Source organism: Pleurodeles waltl, chromosome 4_2 (assembly GCF_031143425.1).
Source record: "Pleurodeles waltl isolate 20211129_DDA chromosome 4_2, aPleWal1.hap1.20221129, whole genome shotgun sequence".
Taxonomy (NCBI): Eukaryota; Metazoa; Chordata; class Amphibia; order Caudata; family Salamandridae; genus Pleurodeles; species Pleurodeles waltl.
Window position 1 is genome coordinate 742,945,111 of NC_090443.1, and position 25,220 is coordinate 742,970,330.

The 25,220-nt window shown below is 43.5% G+C and overlaps 1 protein-coding gene across 7 annotated transcripts in view; it reads left to right on the plus strand.

Moving 5' to 3' along the window:
* Positions 1–25,220, plus strand: part of CLCC1 (chloride channel CLIC like 1) — a 190,529-nt gene that overhangs the window by 73,692 nt on the left and 91,617 nt on the right. For all 7 annotated transcript variants that reach the window (XM_069232390.1, XM_069232391.1, XM_069232394.1 and 4 more), the window contains exons 5-6: positions 6,392–6,613; positions 24,276–24,416. In XM_069232390.1, the coding sequence (XP_069088491.1) occupies positions 6,392–6,613; positions 24,276–24,416 (363 nt within the window). The remainder of the gene's footprint in view (positions 1–6,391; positions 6,614–24,275; positions 24,417–25,220) is intronic.

Genomic DNA, 25,220 nt, shown 5'->3' on the forward strand with positions numbered 1-25,220 from the left:
AGTACTTACAAAGAGTAAAAATCACCTAAGGTGCTCATGAGAGTCGTTTTATTTAGCATTACAACACCTAGGAGAGGTTTACGGGGATTGTATGTTTTTTTTTTTTTTTTTTTTTTTTTTTTTTTATAGAATAACAATTTGATAGAATACCATTACTGAAAAATTATTTCACATAACCTATTTAATGAACGTTTGCAGGATGAATGCATTTACCATTTCATAGAAACCAATTCATGGAATATCTTTTTTTTGTCAAATTGGCTTTAGCATGCTTATTTTTTAAGATGTAGATGCAATGGTTGCGGGCCTTACAGAAATATTTTTGTTGCAGATATTTATTTCAGTGCTTTACTTCGGGGGACATTATTTCAGATTTTCATCTTTTACATTGTCGAACATTTACCTCAGATGCTTTTAATTTGCTGACACCCCCCCCCCCCCCCCAACCTCAGAACCCATGAATTCCTTCCATTCCTGCCCCCTAAAAAACTCTCACCATCCCTGACTCCTAAAATCTACCCATCCCTGAACCATAAAAACCCTTTCTAACTGCAAAGCTCTACCAATCTCTGAACCATAAAAAACACTCATTACACCTAAACTACATCCAACCCTGACCCCTACCTCCACCTGACCCCCAATCCTCCTAAAAGGCCTTTTTTACCCCTAAACGCCACCTATTCCTAAAACCTAAGCCACTAACTACTCCTATCCCTGACCCCTTTACTACACCTATCCCACAACCTTCAAACCCCTCTCTACTCCCAAACTCCATCCATTCCTGAACCCTAAAAAAAAAATCTTTCTACACCTTAAACTCCTCCCATCCCTAAACCCTTAAAACTCCTTACCACCCCTAAACTCTACCTTTCCCTGATCCCTAAAAACTCCTCCCCACAACTGAACTCCACTGAACCCTGAAGTCTAGAAGACATTTTCTACAGCTAAATTCTGCTCATTCCTGAACACTTAAAACTTTCTGCTCGTAAACTCCACCTCCCTTAAACCCCTTACCACTCCCACACATTCCAGTACCTTGAAAAACCTTTCACCACCCCTAACCTCTACTCATTAATGAACCTTAAAAACCCTCATCAGCCCTAAAGTCTGCCAGTCCGTGAATCCTAAAAGACCCTCACCACCCCTTAATGTCACTCATCCATGAATTTTAGAGGGCCCTTGCCACCACTAAACACCCATTCAGGATCCCTAAAAACCCTCACCACTCTTCCACTCCGCTGAGCCCTAAAAACCCCTTTCTATGCTGAATTTGACCCATCCCTGACCCCTAAAAACCATTTATCACCCCTAAACATCACTGGTCCTTGAACCCACAAACTCTCACTACCTTTAAACGCCATCTAAGTTTAAAAGAATTTGTATTTTGTCCTTAAAAGTATCTTTATTTTAAAATGTTTCTTTAATTTTCATTTTATTAGCATTCCTTTTAAGATTGGTCTTTTCTTAAAATTGTTTTTCCGTTATTTGGTTTCCTTTAATGTGGTTTTAGTATTTCATTAATTCACATACATCAGTACATACCTCAGATTACAGGATGACAAACTTTCTACTTTTCTAATGCATTTGGACAGCATAAGTTTGCAGTATCTTTTATTTTCGTTTCTTCGTTCAGGGTGACTGTCAGTCATTTTGATCTAGTACCTGCCTGTAAGCTTTATAGCTATATTGCCCCTAGGTATTAGAGCAGTGAGGCACCGGAGGCTCTTCACTTCTTTACAGAGGTGATTTATTTAAGGTACGGGCAATGAGAGGTCTTCATATATGTCAGCTACACTATGGTAATGGCTGATCCTCTGCCTGCTTCTTCACCTGAAAAATGGCACCTGCTGGTTTCTTCAGTATAAGAGGAAAAAAGACAGTTAAATATTATGTTCTCCTGCATTTAGTTGGAGACAGCCTCTATACTTGCCAATACCTAGCTATTTGTGTGAGGATAGTTAGTGAACAACACCTAATACCTCCAATGTCCCAGTGCTTGAAGCCTTCAGTCAGTTTGTCACTCATGATCTCTTTCAGGTCTTTGTAACACCAGCATGTCACCCTTTGCAGAGGACTGATATGTCCGTGAGGGAAGTGGAAAAGCAATTGTGCAAGAACGTGCGGATGCCACCCACTTTGTTTTACGACTGTTTACAACGTAGTTTGTTGCCACAAGTCGAGCCCTTGATTCTCAGGCTTCAGGGGGAATCACAGCAAGATGCCAGGCATGTCCTCATTCCTGTGACTCATCCCCTCCCTAACAACTTCCCAATCAGTGAAAAGGGGATATCTGGAGAGGAAGTCAGCATTGCCCAGCTCCTTCCTTTTCTGGAAATGGCTGTAAGGACAGGATCCGCCTCAGGACCATGGGATTGTTACCCTTAAGCCACATGAGAGGAGCATGGTCAGTATAGAGGATGAAGGCCCTGCCATCTGAGTAATTAAGTAATAGTGGAGCTTCTCAACGGCCCTATTGATTGTCACGCACTCCTTTTCAGTGACCATGTACACCTTCTCCCTGAGGAAGAACCTTCTACTGATGTACACTATGGGTCTCTCATCCCCCTGCTCATCCTTCTGAGAGAGCACTGTTCCGATAATGACATCAGATGCATTGGTCTGCAGTATGAATGGCTTCTGAAAGTTGGGTGTTTGTAAAACATGGTTAGTAGTGAGATCAGTTTTCAAACGCTGGAAGGCACTCAGGGCATTAGAGGCATTGAATCGGTTCTGAGAAGTGTTTCCTGAGGAGATCTGTCAGAGGTGCAGCTAGGTGTGAGTACTGTGGGATGTACCTTCTGTAATACCTCAGTAACCCCTTACAGACTCTGGCATCTTGTTTGTTTTTAGGGGAGGGGTTTTCTGCATTAGCTCTGACTTTCTCTGCCTGTGGCTCAAACAGACCTTTCCATAGTAGATAACCCCAGGTATTTCACTTTGCCACATGCAAACTTGGACTGCTTAGCATTGATATGCAAGCCAGCCTTTTGTAGTTCAGAGAAGATCGCCTGGAGATGGAGTAGATGGTCTTCCCTTATTGTATACCACTGTATTTTCTAAATAAGTGGATGAATACCCCTGGTGGGTTTTTTAAATACAGTCTTCATTAACCTCTGAAACACGGAAGGGGCTTTGTGGAGACCAAAGGGCAGCACATGCAATTGGTATAGACCTTCTGGTGTGGCAAATGCTGTCTTTTCTTGGTCTTTGGGGTTTAGGGGAACTTGCCAATAGCCTTTTGTAAGGTCTATGGTTGTGATGAAATGGGCCTCCCCATATTTCTCCACGAGTTCATGGACCCTAAGCAGGATCCAATTCGGACACCTTGTTGACAACCCTGAAGTCAATGGAAAATCGAATACTCTTGTCTCGTTTTCGCACTAACACTATTGGGGAGCACCAATTGCTATAGTACGGGTCTGTGACTCCCATTCTCAACATTTGCTCCACCATGGCTTGGAATGCTTGTCCTTGGGCTTGGGGGACACATTATGGCTGACGCTTTATGACCACTAGTGGGTATGGAATGTACAGCAAGTGTAGTGCTCCCTGATGTGCCTGAAAATGTATGGGAAAATAGTTCCAGGGTGTGTAATAATTGAGACCTCTCTTTGCCTGAAAGGGAGTAGCTGATAAATGTGTCCCTTAGCATACTACAGGGCGGCTCGGTAGGAACACAGAGTTGGACTCCATGGGTCGGTGGTCCTAGACATTATTTTTTTTTATAGAAGGTTTATATAATAAACCTGCTATCAGTGTCTGGATTCCGTAAGACATCCTCCCACTCTTCTGGACTATTTTATACGGGCCATGTCATTAGTTTGGGATTTTTTTTTTTTCAAGAAGAGGAGCGTAACAGTATTAACACCCAGTCCCCTACGGAATATTCCAACCATTTCTAAACCCTATGGTAGAAGAGTTCTGTCTTTTTTCCAGATTCATATAGGCCAATTCTCACAATTTGCCAATGCCGGACTTAAATTGGGTGGATATTCTAAGAAGTCCCCGGCCTCTTACCCAGTATCCTTCATCCAGGCCCCTTTTGTTATCTCAAGGAGTGTGCAGGATTTCCCATCAAAGAGCATTTCAAAAGGAGAAAACCCCAAACTGTTTTGGACCTGGGCCCGAAGAGCAAACAATACGAGGGGCAATAATTGTTCCAAGTTCCTACCATTTTCTTAAGGGTCAGCTTAATGGTACCCTTCTACCTCTCTACAAGCCCGTTGGTTTGGGAATGGTAAACGGGTGTTGCAAGGTGTTTAATGTCTCGTTGTTTACAGACCTGTTTCATTAATCCAGAAAAAATGGTGTCCCTTTGTCCGTAAGGTTCTCCCTGGAGACCCCCATGCGGAGAAGACTTCAGTTAAATGTTGAGCTACTACCTTTATGGTGGTTGTTCATAAGGGAATAGCCGTAGGATACCTGGTGGAGTAGTCTATTAGAACCAGTGCATACCTATAAGGTCTACTCTCTTGAATGATTTCTCTGTGATCGGCATTGGTTTAAGGGGAACCTTAGGTGGCTGATAGGGGTTCTTTCTCCGGCAGAGCTCTCATTCCTGACAATAGTGTTTAGTCTTGGCTATTATGCCAGGCCAACAGAAGCACTGTAATGTGGTCTGACTGCTTTTCTCTTGCCCACTATGCCTTTCTAGAAGGTGGGAGCGGGTGTAATACAAGACCTGATCCCTAACTCTCTGTGAACTAGCAAAAGACCCTTGATTACATAAACCGAGGATAGGGACGATTGGTTTTACCCTCACTGAGTTTGGCATTTTGCCAAGTATTTTGTAGAGAAGCATTGTTCATCTGAGCCACCTTTAAGCTGCGGTTGAGTACCCCTGGTTTTGAGGTAAGAAGAGCGTTCTTAGACTTTCTAGCGGGAGGACGCAGTGTTCCCCTTTCCATGACGGAATGGTCTGGCTTCTCCTTATAGCTCCCCGTCTCAGGGGCTTGGAAGTTGGTCCGTAATAAGTCCATGAAATATGGATTGTCTGTCCCCAGTATGAGGTCCTTGCGAAGAGTGTGGAGTACCCCAACTACTACTATGCCTTCTTGACCTCCCTGATTTTTCACAGTGAGTTGGGCCATAGGATATATTTTAGTGTCCGCATATACACACCAAATCCCTACCTGCTGAGTAGGGACAATCTGAGACAGGAATACTAGCTCATCCTTAATTACCAACTGTCTGCAGTTTGGTAGAGGCAGCACCGGTTTAATAGTTATATGTGACTCTGCCGACTCAGTCAAAGACATGACCATGTCTCTGCTGCAAGGTAGCTTTATTGGTGTTATTGTGTTAGGTGGAAGATTTGAAGTTTCATCATCATGTTTGTATTCAACGGAAATACTCTCTTACACTCATTGCCTATGATTGTCTTCAGAGTTGTTGTGCAGGTTGTCTATGTGGCTGTCTTCCCCTCTTAAAAAGAGTTCCTTGTGTTCTTAGTATTCTAAATGGACCTTAGATTATACATCAGCAGGGCACATATCTTGAGAACTGTAAGTCACCTTTTTGAAAGGGTAGTTCCCGAACCATAAATCTTGAGCATTTTTGGTGTTGAGCCCTGTTTTCTGTTCGCCAACCACCCATCACGGTTATTTCATGCCTTTTCTGCTTGGATGGGAGTACTGCTCTGTATCGAAATGTTCAGAGTTAAATTACTTGAAAAGGTGTCTCAAACAGGTATCTGTTAAGTCCATCTTTTCATCTAGCATTACTGCTGATCTCTAGGGCCAGGGCTGAAATTCCAGTTGGATGATCACCAATAAGAAACCTTTCCTGATAAGTGTCTATTTGTTATTCCTTCAGTTTTCAGGACTGCTTTCAACACTGTTCTGAAAGCACATATCTATGTTACATCAGTGCATCAAAAAAGGAAGTTGCTTTCTTGGTATGTATTCTGGATATCTTTGCTAAATTCCTACTTCTTTAAGGTTATCCAGATTGAAAACACCTAAGATGACCGACATAACCAACACATTTTGGGGGAATGCAGGCATACTAAAACACAGGTGTGTTTGAGCAAACCAGATTGGTTTCAAAGGGGGTGTTTTAAAATTGTTCTTGGATTCCTGTCTGAAATGGATGAATTATTTGAGGTAGATGTCGTTCCTTAGAAGACAGAACCAGTGATACAGGTAAGTAAGCTTATGTTTTTGTATGTTTTTTTTTATAGTGGGTCATTGTTCTGTTTAATCTCTTGAACTGTTTGTTTAGTATTTATTATTTACCTTGTCAACACTAGGTTATAAGTCCAGAAATTGTGCTAATTTATCTAAAAGTAATATAGAGTTAGAAAAGGACACAGAATAGTGTTATATTTTGCATGTCACCAAATGATAAAACTCTGTCTGCAATTTTCAGCTAACTAAATGCTTTAATTTAGCCTGATGAGACCAACGATGCTGTCCATTATGATGCTGAGATAATTCTAACACGGCAAACATTGTCTGACATCCACAAGTTTCTCACTGGAGAGGAATGGAAGTCTGGTGCCCTTGATGACTCCCTTACTGATGTTCTCATTAACTTTAAGCATCATGATATTGACGCATGGAAGTGGAGATTTGAGGACTATTTTGGGATTGATCCATACAGTCTATTTTTGGTAAGGCCATAATATAATATTTGTCCAACAGATAGCATCTCTAGTGCTTAACTGTCTTGGTGTTTTTTTCACTAAAGAGTGTTGATCACTGTCATCTGTAACAGTTGTCACAACCAGCATATATAGCAATTACCTTGAAGTACATTTAACCCAAGTGTAATCATACTATTACAGAAACAACCATTTCAAGATTATATTAAAATCTCATAACTTCCCACATACACGTCTTTGCATTTAAAGTCACCGGCAAAACCAGCGAATTTTCTGCAGGCTGCATTCAAATGAAATATTGTTTGTACTTTAGTTTGAGTCTGTTTAGTCAATTGTTTGAAATCTTTTAAGCTTTCCCTCTGGTACCTACCTGGCCTCCACAAATAACGACAAGCACCACACAGAACTAATTGCAGAGTTGAAGGGCACATTTGGGTGTTTGTCTCGTAATCTTTTAGAAGTAGTTTTATGAAATACAGTGTTGAAACCTATGAAGCCATCACATTGTTTGAAAAAGGAATAGCTTCTGTTTGTGTAAGACAATCACTTCTACTGACTTTCAGCTGTAGCTAGCTACAGTATCTACCTGTAAATTGTTGTATGTAATTCTGAAGTTTGGAAGAAGAGCTGTAGATTGGCAGCACGTCAGCTGTCCTTGAAGTCCATATGCGTAACTGATCGGCTGATCCTCATAATGCAGTTTTTATCTTTTTCTCGGTGGAAGTTCATAGGAATCGCATCTAGTCCAGATTAGCACTGACCACTGGTTTGTATTGTGGGCTGGGCATGTTCAGCTAATCCAGGCTCCCAGCATTTTTCTTAAAAAAAAATTCAAATAAACTTTATTGGTTTTCAAGGTTATCACATAAGCCGTACGCGGCATAGAACAGCTTGCAATAGCATCATGTCACTTTACATGTCTCAGTTTCTGTGAGCATAGGTACATGTATATTTCCAGTTATGAATCGTTAGTACATACATATTTTTCAGAGTCCCTGTGAATTTAGGGTTGATTAAATGAAGGGAACAACTTCCCCACAGAATTTAAGGTAAGCATAAACCATTTTTTTTAGGATAAAACGAACCATACACAGTTGTTTCTGATAGACAGTGTTGCAAAAATCAATTAACAGTCCTTTTAGGTCCCTGAATCCAGTATGTAACAAACTAAACCCCTCCCCCATCGTTTTCATGCGAAGTCTCTGCATTTAGTGGAAAGTAGGAGCATGACAGATAAACCATGTACGCCTGTGTAGGAGCCTCCGTGGATGCAGAGTTTGCTCTGCTCCCACCTCAACAGCATTAGGGCATAATCAAATATGTCATAATCAACATGTCTCCAGAGACTGCCAATCCCTGCTGCTCATTCAGTTTAGACAGCATAGCCGACCAAGCATGTAAATCATCCTCAAGTTCATCATCTCCATACCTCATCCACAGTCGCCCATTCAGAAATACGTGCTCCCAGCATATCAGGGAAAGGTCACTATAACATTTCATGGAGTTTCCCAGAGTTAAATTTAACTTAGTACTGTTTTATTTGTGTTTTATCTATATTTTATTTCACTGCTAGTTCTACTACTAGAGAAATAGTAGTGCTGATGAAACGTTTGTTCCTCAAAGATTTTCTACAATCTATTTTATTTTGTCACAGATGCTATTTACTCAACAGACCCATCACAATGCTGCCCCATGCAACTTAGCAGCTAATGATTCCGATCAGAACATTCCAAGAGGATCTAGGATAGTATTTTCTTCATTTGTGCATTTTGTAGCTCTTTCTGTACTATGCATCAAGAAGAGTCTGCATATTTCTACTTGATTTTTCACAGTGGTTGACAAGTATCATTTCACAGTCAAGTAGACCAATAGCTTATATTCCTCTAGGGTATTATCATTTACAAGATGAACATTTCTTAATTTGATCAATCTCTGAAAAAGCATTAGTTTTGCAGGGAGTCGTTTGTGCAAGCCCCTTTAATATTTTATCTGTTTTTATGTGGAAGCAGCACTGAATATACATCCAAACTGGAGCAATTACATTTTAAAACATTTTGACTGGTGTTACACTGTCACATCATGGCTTCATTGCTTGTGAGTTATGAAGAACACACAAGCTGCCACATAACACTTGATTGTCCTGGATATTAGAGAGTTGAGCTGTAGTGTAGCACTTTACCATGAATGTTTCTCATTGTAGACTCTAAATTAATCTTTCCAACTGATATAATTAATGTTCCACTGTATACTCCAGTCTCATCGATTCAATAAATCAGAACTTAAAAATGGAATGAAATGATTTTTGACATAATAATTCATTAGAAAAGAATGAAGGTGGATCTAGGACACAACCCATTTTGAAAGCCCCTGGCCTGTTCCTGTGCTCAATATGGGGGTGATGTGCTTTACATAGACGGTGGAAGTGTATCAGGAAAGATGCTGGAGGTGTCAGACATAGACAGTGAAGTGAGGACAAAGGAGACAAGGATACTTTAGAAATTAAATTAAGCTCTTTTCTTGGGAGGGATTGTCAAATAGTCTTTCTGTAGCACTGACACTTGGTGAATGGTGGGAGTAAAGGGGGCTAAAGTCTGTTTAGAGTGAGAAAGGCCTTTTAGATAAAACCACCCTTTTCTCCTTCCTGGTCACTGTCATTGTGGCTGCTCATAGCCAGGTGCAGATAGTTCACACCTGTTTGTGTCGCTGTTATGTTTACTCCAGGCTGGAGAATACCTTGCTGTGTGGAGCATCACCTCACACAAAGACCATTTATGCAGACCAGGGTGAAGAGGCAATTGAAAACAGAAGCAACCCCCAAACCATTTCTCCTGCCTGCGGGTTTCTAGAAAAATAGCACTTCCCGGTTTTCATAGCAGGTTTAAGGAAAAACTTCAGGAGTTTGATCTCCTGGTCACGCCGATTAGTTGATATCTATAGTTTACAGAGTGTAAGCCACCAAACATTAGACATAAAGGCAACAGAGCGACATGGAGGGCAACAGTGCTTCAGAACAGCCGAACTTTGACGTTCACCATGCAGGGCCCTTGCCTTGTTTAGAATTCCATGTATTTTGTGCTCAAGCAATTCTGCTTGGGTTAACCCCTTCGCTGCCAGGCCTTTTCCCCCTGCTGTGCTGAGCCTTTTTTTGGCTGTTTGGGGCAGTTCGCGCTTAGGCCCTCATAACTTTTTGTTCACATATCTACCCTCGCCAAATTTGCGTCCCTTTTTTCCAACATCCTATGGATTCTAGAGGTACCCAGACTTTGTGGGTTCCCCTGAAGGAGACCAAGAAATTAGCCAAAATACAGTGAAAACGTTGTTTTTAAAAAAAAAAAAATGGGGAAAAAGGGCTGCAGAAGGCAGCTCGTGGTTTTTTCCCTGAAAATGGCATCAACAAAGGGTTTGCGGTGGCAAGATCACCATCTTCCCAGCTTTCAGGAACAGGCAGACTTGAATTGGATAACCCAATTTTTCAATACAATTTTGACATTTTACTGGGACATACCCCATTTTTACTATTTTTTTGTGCTTTCAGCCTCCTTCCAGTTAGTGACCAAAATGTGTGAGAAACCAATGCTGGATCCCAGAATGCTAAACGTTTCTGGAAAGTAGACCAAATTCTTAATTCAGCAAGGGGTCATTTGTGTACATCCTACAAGTGTTTCCTACAGAAAATAACAGCTGAAATAAAATAATATTGAAATTGAGGTAAAAAAACAGCCATTTTTCTCCACGTTTTACTCTGTAACTTTTTCCTGTGATGTCAGATTTTTTAAAGCAATATACCGTTACTTCAGCTGGACTCTTCTGATTGCGGGGATATATAGGGCTTGTAGGTTCATCAAGAACTCTAGGTACCCAGAGCCAATAAATGAGCTGCACCTTGCAATGGGTTTTTATTCTATACCGGGTATACAGCAATTCATTTGCTGAAATATTAAAAGTGAAAAATAGGTATCAAGAAAACCTTTGTATTTCCAAAATGGCCACAAGATAAGGTGTTGAGAAGCAGTGGTTATTTGCACATCTCTGAATTCCGGGGTGCCCATACTAGCATGTGAATTACAGGGCATTTCTCAAATAGACGTCTTTTTTACACACTGACTTACATTTGGATGGAAAAAATGTAGAGAAAGACAAGGGGCAATAACACTTGTTTTGCTATTCTGTGTTCCCCCAAGTCTCCTGATAAAAATGGTACCTCACTTGTGTGGGTAGGCCTAGCGTCCACGAAAGGAAATGGCTAAAAACACAACGTGGACACATCACATTTTTTCACAGAAAACAGAGGTGTTTTTTGCAAAGTGCCTACCACTGGTTTTTGGCCTTTAGCTCAGCCGGCACATGGGGAAACCTAGCACACCAGCGCATTTTTGAAAACTAGACACCTAGGGGAATCCAAGATGGGGTGACTTGTGGGGCTCTGACCAGGTTCTGTTACCCAGAATCCTTTGCAAACCTCAAAATTTGACCAAAAAAACACTTTTTCCTCTCATTTCGGTGACAGAAAGTTCTGGAATCTGAGAGGAGGCACAAATTTCCTTCCACCCAGCGTTCCCCCAAGTCTCCCGATAAAAATGGTACCTCACTTGTATGGCCCAAAACACAAAGTGGACACATCACATTTTTTCACAGAAAACAGAGTTGTTTTTTGCAAAGTGCCTACCTGTGGATTTTGGCCTCTAGCTCAGCCGGCACCAAGGGGGGCAGAAATGGCCTAAAATACATTTCCCCCCCCCCCCCCACCTCCCCGGGGAGCTACCTTTGCCTACGGGGTCGCTCCCACTGCAGGACATTGGCGCAAAAAAAAAGATCCCCAGTGCCTAGTTGTTTCTGCCCCCCTTGGGGGCAGATTGACCTAAAATCGGCTGATTTGCTCCAAAGGGGGGCAGAAATGGTCTAAATACAATTTGCCCCCCAGGGGAGCGACCCTTGCCTAATGGGTCGCTCCCCATCTCTAAAAAAACGAACAAAAAAAAATATATTAGCCCTGGCGCCTAGAGGTTTCTGCCCCCCCCGGGGGCAGATTGGCCTAATGCAAAGCATTTCTCTTCCGATCGCGCTGGGAGGAGGCCTTGTGACAATCAGCGCGCAATCGTGCGCTGATGTCACGGGGGTGGAGGGGGTCGGTCTTCCCCTTCCATCCCTGCCTTGGGGGGGTGGAGGGAGGGGGAACCCCACAGAGGGAGCGCTAGCGCTCCCTCTGGGCTCTGTGCCCAGGACGTAATGGTTACGTCCTGGGCACACGAGCACTGTGCCTCAGGACGTAACCATTACGTCATGGGCACAGAAGGGGTTAATAGCAATTAAGAATGTAATGTGCACTGCTACAAATCAATGCAGGGAGAGTGCAATGTGGAAGAACAGTTGCTCAATCTAGAAATGTGATTGCCAGTGCTTAGTCTATTTGCAAACAGTCACCCCAACATCTTTTGTGTGATTGAAGCAATAATCACTGGCAACTGAGCCTAAAGTGTGAGAATTGGAGGTGTACAGGAATTCAGATGGCATCACAGAGGGCCAAGCAGGCCCTTCTCACATGTTTACGCTAAAAATGGATTGGTGTGAGGAAGACCTTTGAAGTAGGCTACCTTCATGTTTCTGCTTTCAGTTGGGAGGGAAGGACCTGTTTCCAGAAGAGTCAAAGAGAGTTTAGCATTGTTGGAGCTGCATCGGGCTGGCTTTGAGTGGAACTTAGGAGACTTTGTTCAAAATTGTCCTTACCTTTTGAATAAAGACTTCTATGGTAGCTTGCAGGCATGCAAATAAAAACGGCTACAAAAGTGGGCTGGCTGGCATCTGGGAATTCTGTTGTATTGTATCTGATAGAGACTTCTAGCTGCAGGTTTATTACCTGTGACTGGATCGGGAAGATTTTGGAGCAGTACCCGTCTGTGCCAGTAGGTGGCATCATTCTGTGCTGCATCATCTGTGTCAAAATTGACATGAGGTACCTATATAGGCTTCACCTCAGCACACTAACGCCAGTACTTTCCTTTCCTCAACAGATAGCACTGATCTGGATTGAGCTACCCCTCAGTCACTTTTTGACTGCCCTTTTTCGACTTTTTGTCGACCTTTCGTTTTCTGAAATTTTTCTCTTGCCGTGAGGATGTCACCTAAGAAATCGACTGGCTTCAATGCATGTGGGGCCTATCACAGGCAAATGTTGGTTACAGCCCCCTCCTCTTAGTGTGTTTGTGGTGGACACATCTCCAAGGCGTGTGAGGACTGCCGTTCCATGGATCTATAAGTACTGAGGGAGCGAACCCTCGATCCCCCTTGCTGCCTGATGTCGGTTGACTTTCTGACACTCGAGGTCCCATTCACGTGGGAGGTCCCTGAAATGTTTGTGGACCCAGTCTCGGCGTTCCTCATTGCACTTAAAGTCATTGGGACAGTCCGGGTAAGTCCTACAAAAATAAGAAGTCAAAGAAGTCCAGTCATTCTTCGTCTTTCCCACGTCCATCAAAGTTACCTGATGAAACGATGGAGCGTCAGCACTCTAGGCCGTGAGTCGATGGAGTCTGAACCTTTGTCCGCTCCCCACTTCCCCTATTTCGCTGGAGCGCCCTTTACCCAGTTAAAGGAATTTTATGAGGCTGTATGCCTCATTTTCGGCAGCCAGGCGCGGGAGGCGTCCCTACTGGAACCATGCTACCGGGTTGGTTCTCAGTACCACACAGGCCCCAAAGATTTCTCTGTGAATATGTCGTTGAGCCACTGGTGAGACAGAGACCTACCTATGTGCCCACTCCAGTGCTGACACCCCTGGTGCTGCTGATGCCTCTAGGCGGTGCCATCCCCATCATCTTACCCCACTCCGACATGGAGCTGGAAAGGCGTTGTGCGATGCCACATCCGGCGCTGACCAAGGACATTCACCCCAGAGCAGAGCCAGTGACTTCTTTAATGGATAGGCCTGGATAGGGAGATGTTTGGGAGGGGTCTATGGACCCTTATGGAGAGGAACCAGTTGAGGAGGACAACTAATATAAGGAACTGGGTGAGGCTAGTGGGTTAGACACCTCACCTGACATCGGCCTGTTTTCCCCTACTATTGTGGCAATGGAGGAGGGAGCCTCTTTTGCTATGGTGGTGTGCAGGACACTGAGGTCCTGGACCTTAACTTGCTGTCAGTGGCATTCAAAACTAACATTTTGACAGAGGTGCTTCAACCTGGAGTTTTCCACTCCGAACCCTTAGTTCCATTTAATGAAGCTCTTATGGACATCCTACATGTGGCCTGGTCCAAACCTTTCACAGGGGCTCTGGTGACTAGGATGATTACATTCTCTCATCGCGCAGCTCCTGGGGATCCCAGTTTCCTTACCCAGCACCCTACACCGGAGAGCTTTCTGGTCCAAGCCTCCTCATCTCTCAGGTGGTTGCCGATGGGAGAGATGCAGCAAAATTCTTCATCAGATGTGAATTTGACATGACCGACTTGCGATTAAATCTACTGTGGTCTTGTGGCGCCACACCTGAGTGAGAACATCTGTTTTTTTAGGGGATAGTCAGGCTTTTGTCATGGCAATGCTCTTTAGCAGCTCTTGCCTGTCTGGATTCGGATTCAACGCTGGTACGCTTCAACTATAGCAGAGCTATGGCCAGGTCCTTGGGCTTATATATGGCCCCTTATCCACCCCAATCTGCCTTCCGCCACTTTTGTGGCTTCGGAAGGGGTCACCAGCCTTGCCCATACCCACCCAGTCAACGTGGCCAAGGGTGCAGGTCCTAGCGACCACGTGGTATAGGCAGACAGCTGTCTGGGTCTAGCGACCGAGCCCTCGACAGCCACTGCCTCCAAGCCTCTTTAGTCTGCCCTCAGACAATCATGGGCACCTAGTGGAAGGCAGGATATTCCATCACCTCCCCCACTGGCGGTCAGTAACATCAGACCATTGGGTACTACAGATAGTCCAAAGGGGATGCTCCCTTCCCTTTGTGACACCCCTCCACCAATTCCAGCCACTTACTTCTGCTATTAGAGGACCATCTCTCTTTGCTTCTTCAAGAAGTGCAGGCCTTCTTGGCCAAGGGAGCAATAGAAAGGGTGCCAGCAGCAGAAATAGGTCTTGGTTTCTATTCCTGCTACTTTCTGTTGCCAAAGAAGGACAGAGGGCTTCATCCTATCATAGATCTGTGCCTTCTCAACCTCTTCTTGAAGAAGGAGAAATTCCAAATGCTCACACTTGCCCAAGTTTTGTCTGCCTTATATCCAAGAAACTGGACGGTAGCTTTGAACTTGTAGAACACTTACTTCCACATCCCTATTCTGCCGGTGCATAGACACTATCTGTGGTTCATGGTGGGCCACAAGCACTTTCAGTTCACTGTGCTCTCCTTTGGCCTACCCAGCACCCTTCGGGTGTTCACTAAGGTGATGGTTATGAATGCAGCTCATCTGTTGAGGTCAGGGATTTCAATCTTCCCCTATCTCAACAGCCGTTTTTTGAAGGCGAGCTCACCCCAGGCAGTAGTCTCCCAACTTCAGACTGCGGCCAACCTCCTGCAGTCACTGGGGTTCACTATCAACATCCTGAAGTCATATCTGACTCCCTTTCAGATGCTCCCTTTCATCTGAGCTGTTCTGCATACAGTGCAGTTTCAGGCTTAGCCTCCAGACCATCGAGCCCAGGATATTTAGGCTATGATACTGATATTTCAGCCTCTATCCTAAACTTCGGTGAGACTGACCCTGAGGCTGTTGGGCCTCATGGCCTCCTGCATCCTACTGGTGACACATGCCTGCTGGCATATGCAGGCTCTGCAGTGGGACCTTACAGCTCAGTGGGCATAGCAGCAGGGGAATCTATCCAACATGGTTCAGATCTCAGAGGGACTGCAAAGGACTTGCAGTGGTGGCTAACGAACTGCGATTGAATTAATGGCAGACCTTTCTCCCTTCTCCAACCAGAGATGACTATAGGACAGATGCGTCACTTCTGTGTTGGGGTTGCCTCCTAGAAGAGGTGAAGATCAGAGGACTCTAGCCTCTGATGGACTCCATGCTTCACATAATCCTGTTGAAACTTCAGGCAATCTTATTGGCATTAAAAGCCTTTCTTCCAACAGTCAAGGGAAGGCTGATACGGGTGTTCATGGACAATGCCACCATGATGTGGTACTGCAGCAAACAGGGCGGGGTCGTGGACTCTGTGTCAAGAGGGCTGTGTGCCTCTGGACATGGCTGGTACATCAGGGCATTTCCCTCGGGGTTCAGCCCCTGGCTTGCTTTCTGAGCGCCAGGGCTGCTGAACCCCTGGCTGAAGATGCCTAGCAGATCAGAGTAATGTCTCCACCTAGAGGTGGTCCATGATCTCTTTCAGCAGTGGGGAGAGCCTTGGTTAGATCTGTTCGCCACTGCAGAGAATGCACAGTTTCTGCAGTTCTGCGCATTGGAGTTTCCAAGGCAACTCTTGCACAGAAACACTTTTCGTCTCTAGTGGAGCTCCAGCCTCCGTTACGCCTTTCCACCAATATCACTTCTTCCTAGAGTTCCATGACCGGTTCCAAGTCATTCTTGTGTCTTTGGATTGGGCACAGAGATTCTGGTATCCCGAGATGTTGAGCATGACCATCGGTTCTGCAGTCATTCTGCCTCTTCGGGAAGATCTTTCGTCGCAGCAACAGGGCAAGGTCCTGCAACGGAACTTGTGCGCCCTCCACCTAAAATGCATGGAGATTAAGTGTTGACAGTTGACAGTTGACAGCTTTAGACCTTCCACCCAAAGACTGTGATGTAATTCTGTCAGCCAGGCGCCCCTCCACCAAGACTGTATATATACTCTTGCTGTTGGGAAAAGTTTGTATCATGGTGTGCCTCTCACAATGTCAACCCCTTGTCTGCACCTCTCTCAGGAGTTCTTTTTGCAGTGTATTTGGCCCAGCAGGGCACTGCTTTGGGCACAGTTAAGGGTTACCTGTCTGCCATCTTGACGTTTTTGTGGTTGCCTGACCAACCTTCTCTTTTTAAGCCACTGGTTGTGGCTAGGCTCCTTAATGGCCTCTGACATATGTTTCTACCTAAGCCCTTTATCATGCTTCAGTGGGACCTTAATCTGCTCCTTACCTTTTCTTACCATTCTCATGTGTGCCCCTTTGAGCCCCAACACAAGTTGCCTTAGACTGTTGACCATCTGCCTTTGTAGCGGCCATTACATGGGCCAGGAGGGTCCGTGAACTCCAAGTGGTCTCGGCACACCCTCCTTATACCAACTTTTACCCAAACAAGCTGGTCCTGCAGACTTCCTGCCAACGGTTTTCACTCCTTTACATGTAGGCGAGAAAATCACCCTGCTTACCTTCTTTGCTCCTCCTCTTTCCCCCAAAGAAGAGGAGAGACTTCACTTCCTGGACCCACAAATAGCTTTTTTGTTCTACTTTGACGGCACAAAGGAGTTCCGTGCGGACAATCAACTCTATGTGGGTTATGTGGGAGCAAAGAAAGGGAATGCTGATGGATTGTCTTGTGCATTAAGATCAGCTATGCATTGCCCAAGAAACAGCCATCTGAGGCTTGCAGGCTCACTTCACCAAAGCCAAGGCTGCAGCCACTACATTAGCATACAGCATTTCTCTCCTGGACATCTGTCAGGCAGCAACGTGGGCATCCTTGCACATGTTCACAAAACATTACTTCCTGGACTGTCTGATCTGTCATGATGGACACTTCGCCTATTCGGTCCTACAGGATTTTTTGGTTTCGGATTCGCAGACCCACCTCCAGGGAGGTATTGCTTGGCTAACTATTCAAAGGTAAGGAATATGCAGTTAGAATTTTCTATCAAATGAACAAGTTACTTACCTTTGGTAAGGCTTTATCTGATAGAGACTCTATGGAGCCGCAGATTCCTTACTGGCCCTTCCATTCTCCCCACTCTGTTACCGGTTCAGGTATGAGGGAAACCCCTTTTAGGGCCTTAGTCTTTTCCACACCAGTGGTCATTTTCCATTGTGGCTCCACGCTCCTGACGTGGAAAGTACCGAAATAACTGATGTCAGTGCACTGAGGTGGCGCCTGTGTAGTTGCCACGCATTTCACTTCCGGCGCAGATGTCATGAAACCAAGTACCACCGCCTGCGGCACACAGGCACTGCTTACAAAACTTCCGGATCCAGTCTGACGCCTCAGGATACTCAAAGGCAAGGAATCTGTGGCTGGATAGTCTCTACCGGTTAAGACGTTACCAAAGGTAAGTAACTTGTTCATCTGGTGTCATCACCAAGCAATAGCCATTGTGTATGATTAAAATAAAAAATCAACTCACCACCAGTTCCTCAGAACCCAGCTGGATACTGGCAGAGTCTTTAAGACCTAGGAGGAGACAATTGCATGTCTACTCTGTGTTGAAGGAGGACCGAGCCCTTGATCTGCTTCTCCCTGTATTCAAGGCTGGAGGGATACCCTTGAGCATCAGGAAAGCTAATAGAAGAAGGGATTCTGTGAAGAAGAGCCAGCTGACGAGTTAGGAGTGAGCTGCACTGGACTTTTGTAGGGGCTATGCCTGGAAAGATTGAGTGAGCTAGACTCCCACTGGTTATCTGCCAAACAATTTGCAAAAGAAGATGGGCAGAAAAATACACCACGTTTATATTGGTGCAAACTTGAACAGTGCCAGTTGCTCAACAAACTGCTGCCCAAACATAGAGAATCAATACATGTAAAAAAAGATACCACTCAGTTAAGGAGTCCAATTTTGACACCAGCCATTTAGTCCAAGATATATAAAAAAGGAATGTTGTCTGGGTAGTATACACGTCACCTACAACTTGTAGGATGCGAATACCGACACACAGCATGTTGACACAGACCTGGGTGTTGACATCTGCTTTGATTACTGTGACTTGAATAGTGTGGATGAAATTGTAGGATTGTGACTGCCCAAATTAATATTTGAATGGACTTAATCAACTAGAAAAAGAGACAAGATTAACACCCTGAAGAAGTTCATTGGAATTAAACGCATTGGCTGTATTGCTCTTACGGCTGGAATTCAATGAAGAAGATTATTTTCTATTATCCAGACGACTTCCCTTTTTATATTTTGGACTCAACTGATTTAGTATTTGCTGGACTCTTTAACTGAGTGCAATCTGATATTTGTTTTCTACTGGTTAATTGATGCCTGGATCCTAGGTGAATCCACCAGCTATTGGGGAGGCTTGGGAGTGACTAAGACGTTTCGCAGTACCTCAGAAAACTTTGGGCTTAAGCATTTTTTGACTGCTGGAGAACTGGCCTAATGTGCCAGTATTCCCTGAAAAGATGCATGCTTGATGGCCAGGGCTTGCCAGGTTGTTCCACATAGAGCTTTTTTTAAGCAAAGTTCAAGGCTACTGAAGTACAGTTGTTATACAGAGACAGCAACAAGGTGGGAAAGCTTTTGACATTGTTATCAAAGCTACTCCCACTTTCATCATTGTACTATGTTTCTCGTGGATCACTCATCAGCTACATTATCCTGTCTTGACCTGCTTCAAAAGTTTGAGAACCAAAATAGTTATTTGTGTGAAAGTAATACAAAAAATTGGCAGGGATGAAACCAATATGGTTTTCCCGATCTCTTGCTTTTTCTCGCATTCCCTGAAAATCATGCCTCAGTTCATGTTATCTTACATCACTGCCTTGCATTTTCTTTTTTTTTTTTTTTTTTTAAACTAAAGAATGTAAAACATTATTTCTCCAACTCCTTGACCTGCTCTGTTTTTTACCATTATGTCATGTTGTAATTTTTATTATATTTCCCTTTTTTTTTTTTTTTTACTAAACTGGTTAATATTGGTTCGTTGATATGTTTCTTATTATTGTTTTGGTGCTGCTTAATTACCTAACCCATTTCTCTGGAGGAAAGTCAACTGCTTTTGCAGTAATTTCCAAAAGCTGAACAGGTTTTCCTCATTGAAACTGTGTTGTGACCTGGCAAGTTATTGTATTATTAAGTTGATCGAGTACCACCTCAATCCAAAATCTCATAGTACACATCCTAGACAAGCTGTTGCTCAGGTCACAGAAAGCTTACCACTTCCCTTGTGACAGTAGCTCCTATTGATGAACCACCTTCAGCATCTCGGTGATAGACTGTTTAGATACAGAGGCCCAAACAGTATTTGGGACTCCTTTGTAATAGTTATCATCAACAATAGTAAAAGGCAAAACAAACAAACCATCCCTGTCAAATAAGGTGAATAAGTACATATAATATGAGTGAAAAACTAAGCCCTTCTCACAATCATACCTAGACACTCCATGAACAGCAGGAACAATGGCTCCATTCTCCTTTCCTAGAAACCCCCTTGGTATCCATATGTCCTAGCATTACCTTTGAAATACAAATTGAAACTGTGGCAATGGACCTCAGTCTGGTACAAGCAGATCTATGGAGGTTGTTGGACCATCTAACAATGATAACAACTATGACCAAGGAAACAGTAAATTAACTGTTGTGCATGTTTTTGTTTCCAGTGAAACCAAAGAAAATCATTAGTGGCAGTCACACACATTGTTGTTCACATTCCTAGAACAAGTATGGACCTGACTAGAGAAAAACCATGATAAAGGAAGGCACTCTGGCATGCTCAGCTTCAGATGACTGATTGCCAGAGTGAGAGAGTGAGTGGGTTGAAGAACCCGACCCCCATTGGAGTCATGGAGTTGGTCACCAGGCTTCCTGAACCAATTCAAGGCTTGCAAAAGACAGCATTGTAACAAGTGCTTCGAAAGCCCTGAGCTGCAAGTGAGGTCCAAGTGCTCTGAACACTTGTGATTCCTTTTTATTATATTCAGTTGCTGATGTCCCTCATGTCCCTGCAGGCTGTGTTATGTTTACAATTGTAATGCTTATGCCACCCTGACAGAGTATCCATAACAAGGTTTTAAAATAGCCTTTGATGTGCTCAAAGATTAATCTGCTATATGATATTCTCTGCTTGACCATCAGCAGAAATTGAAGCCAGAATGTTGTTGCTTTTCTGTTATCAGTTTCTGATAACTTGCTCTGAGCTCAGAGTGCTATATTGACAGTCCACTGCTACCAGGCTCCCCTTGATCTGGGCCTTATACAGTTTAGGGGTCTACTAGCCCTTTATTTTACTTTGAGATATAGGAGAGGTAGGCCATGTCTATTTGTCTTACATAGAGAAGTCACCTGGTGGGACCAAGAGTTTTTGTAATATATTGTACCCAGGTCCCAGGGGTTATTGGGTTACCCGTTGTTATGTAACATTGCGTTTAGGGTGAGCTGAGCTAGTATGTTCTGCTGGAGATTCCAGCTCTCCTTGTGCCCATCCCTACTCCTTGTACAAGCTTGATGGGTTGGAAAAGGCTCTAGCTCTTATCTGTGTTTAGCTCGGACTCCCTTTACTAGTACCACTCCTTCCCATTCCACTGGGTGATGCACAAGTCCTCATGATCTATAGTTAATTACAATTCCTCTTTGAGGGATAGGTCAGACAGGTACCAGAACACTGGGAGGGCAGCAGGCCCTACTCATGCACTGATCTGATTATGCAATGAATATGCAGGAAATATGCTTCAGGATTGGAGGGGGTCCCAGAATTCAAAAGTAGCAGACCCTCTTATTGACTTAGCCTGTCAATCAGGGAATTATAAAAGTCTTGCCTCATTGGCCAGGTATGTTCATGGCTGTTATCCATTTCTGACCAGAGCAGGGTTGCCAAGGCAGCCAAGATCCAGCAGTGAAACCATTCTTCCCCACCCTGGAAGAGTTTGGACTTGAGTGGGTGTCTCTGTGACAAATTACCCTGGAATTAAATTTGCTAGTCTAATGTAAGGAGCTGAGCTTCAGCTCATCAGGTGGCATCCCAGAATGGAAGGATATATCTCTGAGGTTTTTGGAGGTGAGTGATGGCCCTGTGAAGCACAAGGAGACTGCCGTCAGCTGCTCCAGATAAGGGAAATCACCTGGGATTATAGTATTGTGGCCGAGTTCTAATCAATGGATAGGGACACCCTACTGGCAGGTATCGGAGGAAGCAATGATAAATTGCCACAGCCCTGCGGTAGGTAGAAATTGTGATGGTGCTTAAGCCATATGAATATCTCCGCAACTTTAGACCTGCAGCCCCTTGTTGGTTCTGGACATGGACACAAGGATCTATGACAAATCCTGGTTAACATGTTATAGCCTGAAATGCTGAACTTTGTGCATATGGACCGGTGCTAGTATATGGAGCATAGAAGGGCTGGTTTTGATCTGAGATGCCCAGCTGATTTTATTGAAGAAACATTGGCTGGTGAGGAGAAGTTCTCCATGGTCTCTCCAGCCACTCAGAAGATGGTCAACATGATGAGGTGGGATGTATTTTTTTTAAATCCGGATCTGTTTGCTTTACAAGAAAGCAACGGACTAACACAGCCGTAGCTCAGTGCTGAACATTGAGTAAGACCCCTCTCAGGGATCCCTGCCATCCCTTCTTCTGTTTCACAAGCTTTTGAGCCAATAGCATGCTGACCGACAAAAGAGCTGTCAGGTGGGGTCATCCAGATATATCCAGTGCATATAGTCTTTCTGTATACAGGTGATCTAGTTGTGTATAGGCAAGACTCAGCAGCAACAACACGCTTGTTTCTGTTGTTACTAAGCCAGTTTGGCTGAAGGCTAATTGGGACAAATTTATACTTTTCCCTATGAGTGCTCTCAAATCAAAAACACAAAGAACCTTGCCAATGTTGCAGTTGCAGTGAGAGACCATCGATTTCTGAGAATCTACTTTACACACTTTGAAAATAAAATAAAGACCTGTACCTGGACAGCCTACAGGAATCTAGATAGCTGACTTCCTTAGTATATGGTCGAGTGACGTCAGTGAAAACAGTGACCCTACTTTGCTTTCTCTACCTATTTTAGGACTGTCTCCTGTTGTTCCCCAGATCGACATTCAAGGACCTAGACAGCATTGAGCTGCTTCATTTAGAGGAGGGTTAAGAGGAACTGCTTAGAACCTGAAACAAAAGCTCACAAAGGGGTGATCTGCTGCTATCACACGTGGAGTCTTACTACTTAGCTGCCCAACTGTAATAAAGTAGTCTGCTCGTTCCTAAATAACCCCTGCATTGACTAGGAGGTAGTCCTAGTCTGGGAACAGGAGCTTGACAACTCTTTGTTCGCCTTCGTTGGACAGTACACTGCGGTACTCTTTATTTCACACTGGCAAGCAACAATGTAAGCTACCCATTGGCAAAGCTGTGTATTTCCCACTTGCTTCATAATGAGGACTTCTTCACTTCAGTAAGGCCTCAGTTGGTCTTTTTCTTTGAATGGTGGGTGGCTGCAATTAAATGAGCTACTTGTTTCTCATGATAAGATTACATTTGAGGTAGCCCACCATGTGTCCTTTAGTGTAAGCCAGGTGCAATTTCTCAAAGCTACAGGACTGCATGGTCTACCTTTCCACCCACCCCCAACACACACACACACACACACACACAACATACAACACACTCTGTGCTTTATTAGACCTAACAGCAGACTGAAAGGCCATTACAGCAATATTCAGAGTCCTCAGGAAGTGACTGACAGAAGAAACACCCAGTGATTAAAATAACAAAAAAGATTTGGGAAACATTCTTTGGTATAGCCTTCATCCCCAAGGCTTGGGACAAAGCTTCTATGCACTTTAAAAAATCAGATCCACTCATAATGTTAGATTCCGATTTATTTCAGTTCAATATACTGCATCACACAAACATAACCTACATGACATGACAATAAATAGAGCTGACTGGGGGAAACATGTGTCCTGAATTTGGCTGTAAAACATGACATTTTTACATCTGACCTAAGCATGCCCCCTACTCGCCTCACGCTCGCAGTCAGTCTCAAACTGATAATCACTATAGACTCCAATTGTCCCTGAAATAATGTGTACTGAGAACAACTACAATAAAAACAAAAAGTAAAATGAGAAAAAGAGCAGTGTTACTAAAGCTGCCATTGACCAAATGAAGGATAGCCCTTAAGTGGTTGAGCCTAGACGGCCCTAATGTAGATGGACAACTGAAAGACCTAGATGAATGGTCGACTGTGGCGGAGACAAACGTAAAAATAATCTGTAGAGACAGCAAATCGCAAGACATGATGGACTGTTAAACCCATTCCAAAAGCCTATTGTGCTTTCTGGACCAGTTGCCTCATTGAACTAATTTCACCTATGCTATGTTAGCCATTCTCTAATGTCTTGAAGCTCCCTAGCCGTCAATACCGTGTCTTTACATTGGCGAGATAACAGCGTACAGTCCCTTCACTACACAGATGCCAACTTTTGACTGCATTGCCTGCTCTTTGTTCACCCCTTTGCCTCCATCCCCATTGGGTGTGATCACATGCTGTGTTTAAGTGTACTACTTGATTATGTTATTATATTACATGTACATACCTTGCTCGTTCAGCCTTACACCATTGCCTTGGGTGGTAATTGGAGCACCGTAAATTTGCAGGCATATTGGTAAACAATAAGTGACTACATTTCTGTCATTTATAATCCTTTTGCTACGTTGTTTCTTACAAATGAGATCTTCTGGTTACATAGTTTAATGTTTTGACTTGTGAAACATCCACTTATGTTATCCTTGTTTTTTAAAAACATAGTCTACGCTGCAGTCCCTTACTAAGGTGTGATGCTTCTCGTTTGTTTTTTTTACTTTTAGATCCTCCTTTGCTTGCTTTGCCTTGTGTCTATTGTTGCTACGGAGCTGTTTACTCGTATTAGCTGGTTTACTCAGTTAAAGCGGCTTTTTATCATCAGCATCATCATCAGTGTCGGATGGAATTGGATGTATTTATATAAGGTAAATCAGATGTTTGACAACCACCACATGTCTGATTTAATCTGTGAATTCGAGTTATTTCCAGAAGTCAATAGTGATGTGACTTTTTTTTTCAGTCCCCACTAATTACAGTTGATAAATGGAAATGTAGGCACTGTCTGAGTAAGAAGGAACATGACTGATATGTGATTATAATGCTGTTGCTCTTGAGCTACACTACACCTTTTATGGTAGCACATCAGCATCACCCACCAATTATTCGTTTGTTATCTCTATAATAATCCACTCCCTCTCATATTACACCTGTTTCTGTCACTGAAGTCCACTGCTGGATAAAAACAGTGACAGATAATGCATATTCATTTTCTACATCACTGCCAACCCATGTGTTCTGATTCGGTTAAGAAAAATGGGGTCTGATTTAAAACATTTTCTGCATAATGTTGCCTTCATTTGTGCATAAAGCTTATATTGGCTATTTTGCTTATATTGGTTATTTTCTCAAACTGCATCCAGATAAGCTCTTTTAAAGAGATATGTTTACCAAAATATATCTCTAGGCTCTTTTTTTGTGAGATCAACCATAGTTAGTGAAGAGATGAAAAATACCTTGGGAAAGTCATATCAGAGCTTGTGTTTTTTTATGAAGACAAATGTGTGTGTATTATTCGTAAATACAGTTCACTCAACATTACTGTATACTCTTAAGAATTTAGAAAACTAGACGAACCTGATAATTATTCTTTCTAAACTTCAAGCTCCTTTGACTAAAGAATCACACATGACCTTCAAGAAAGACAAAGTTGTCCTATGGACGGCTTACTC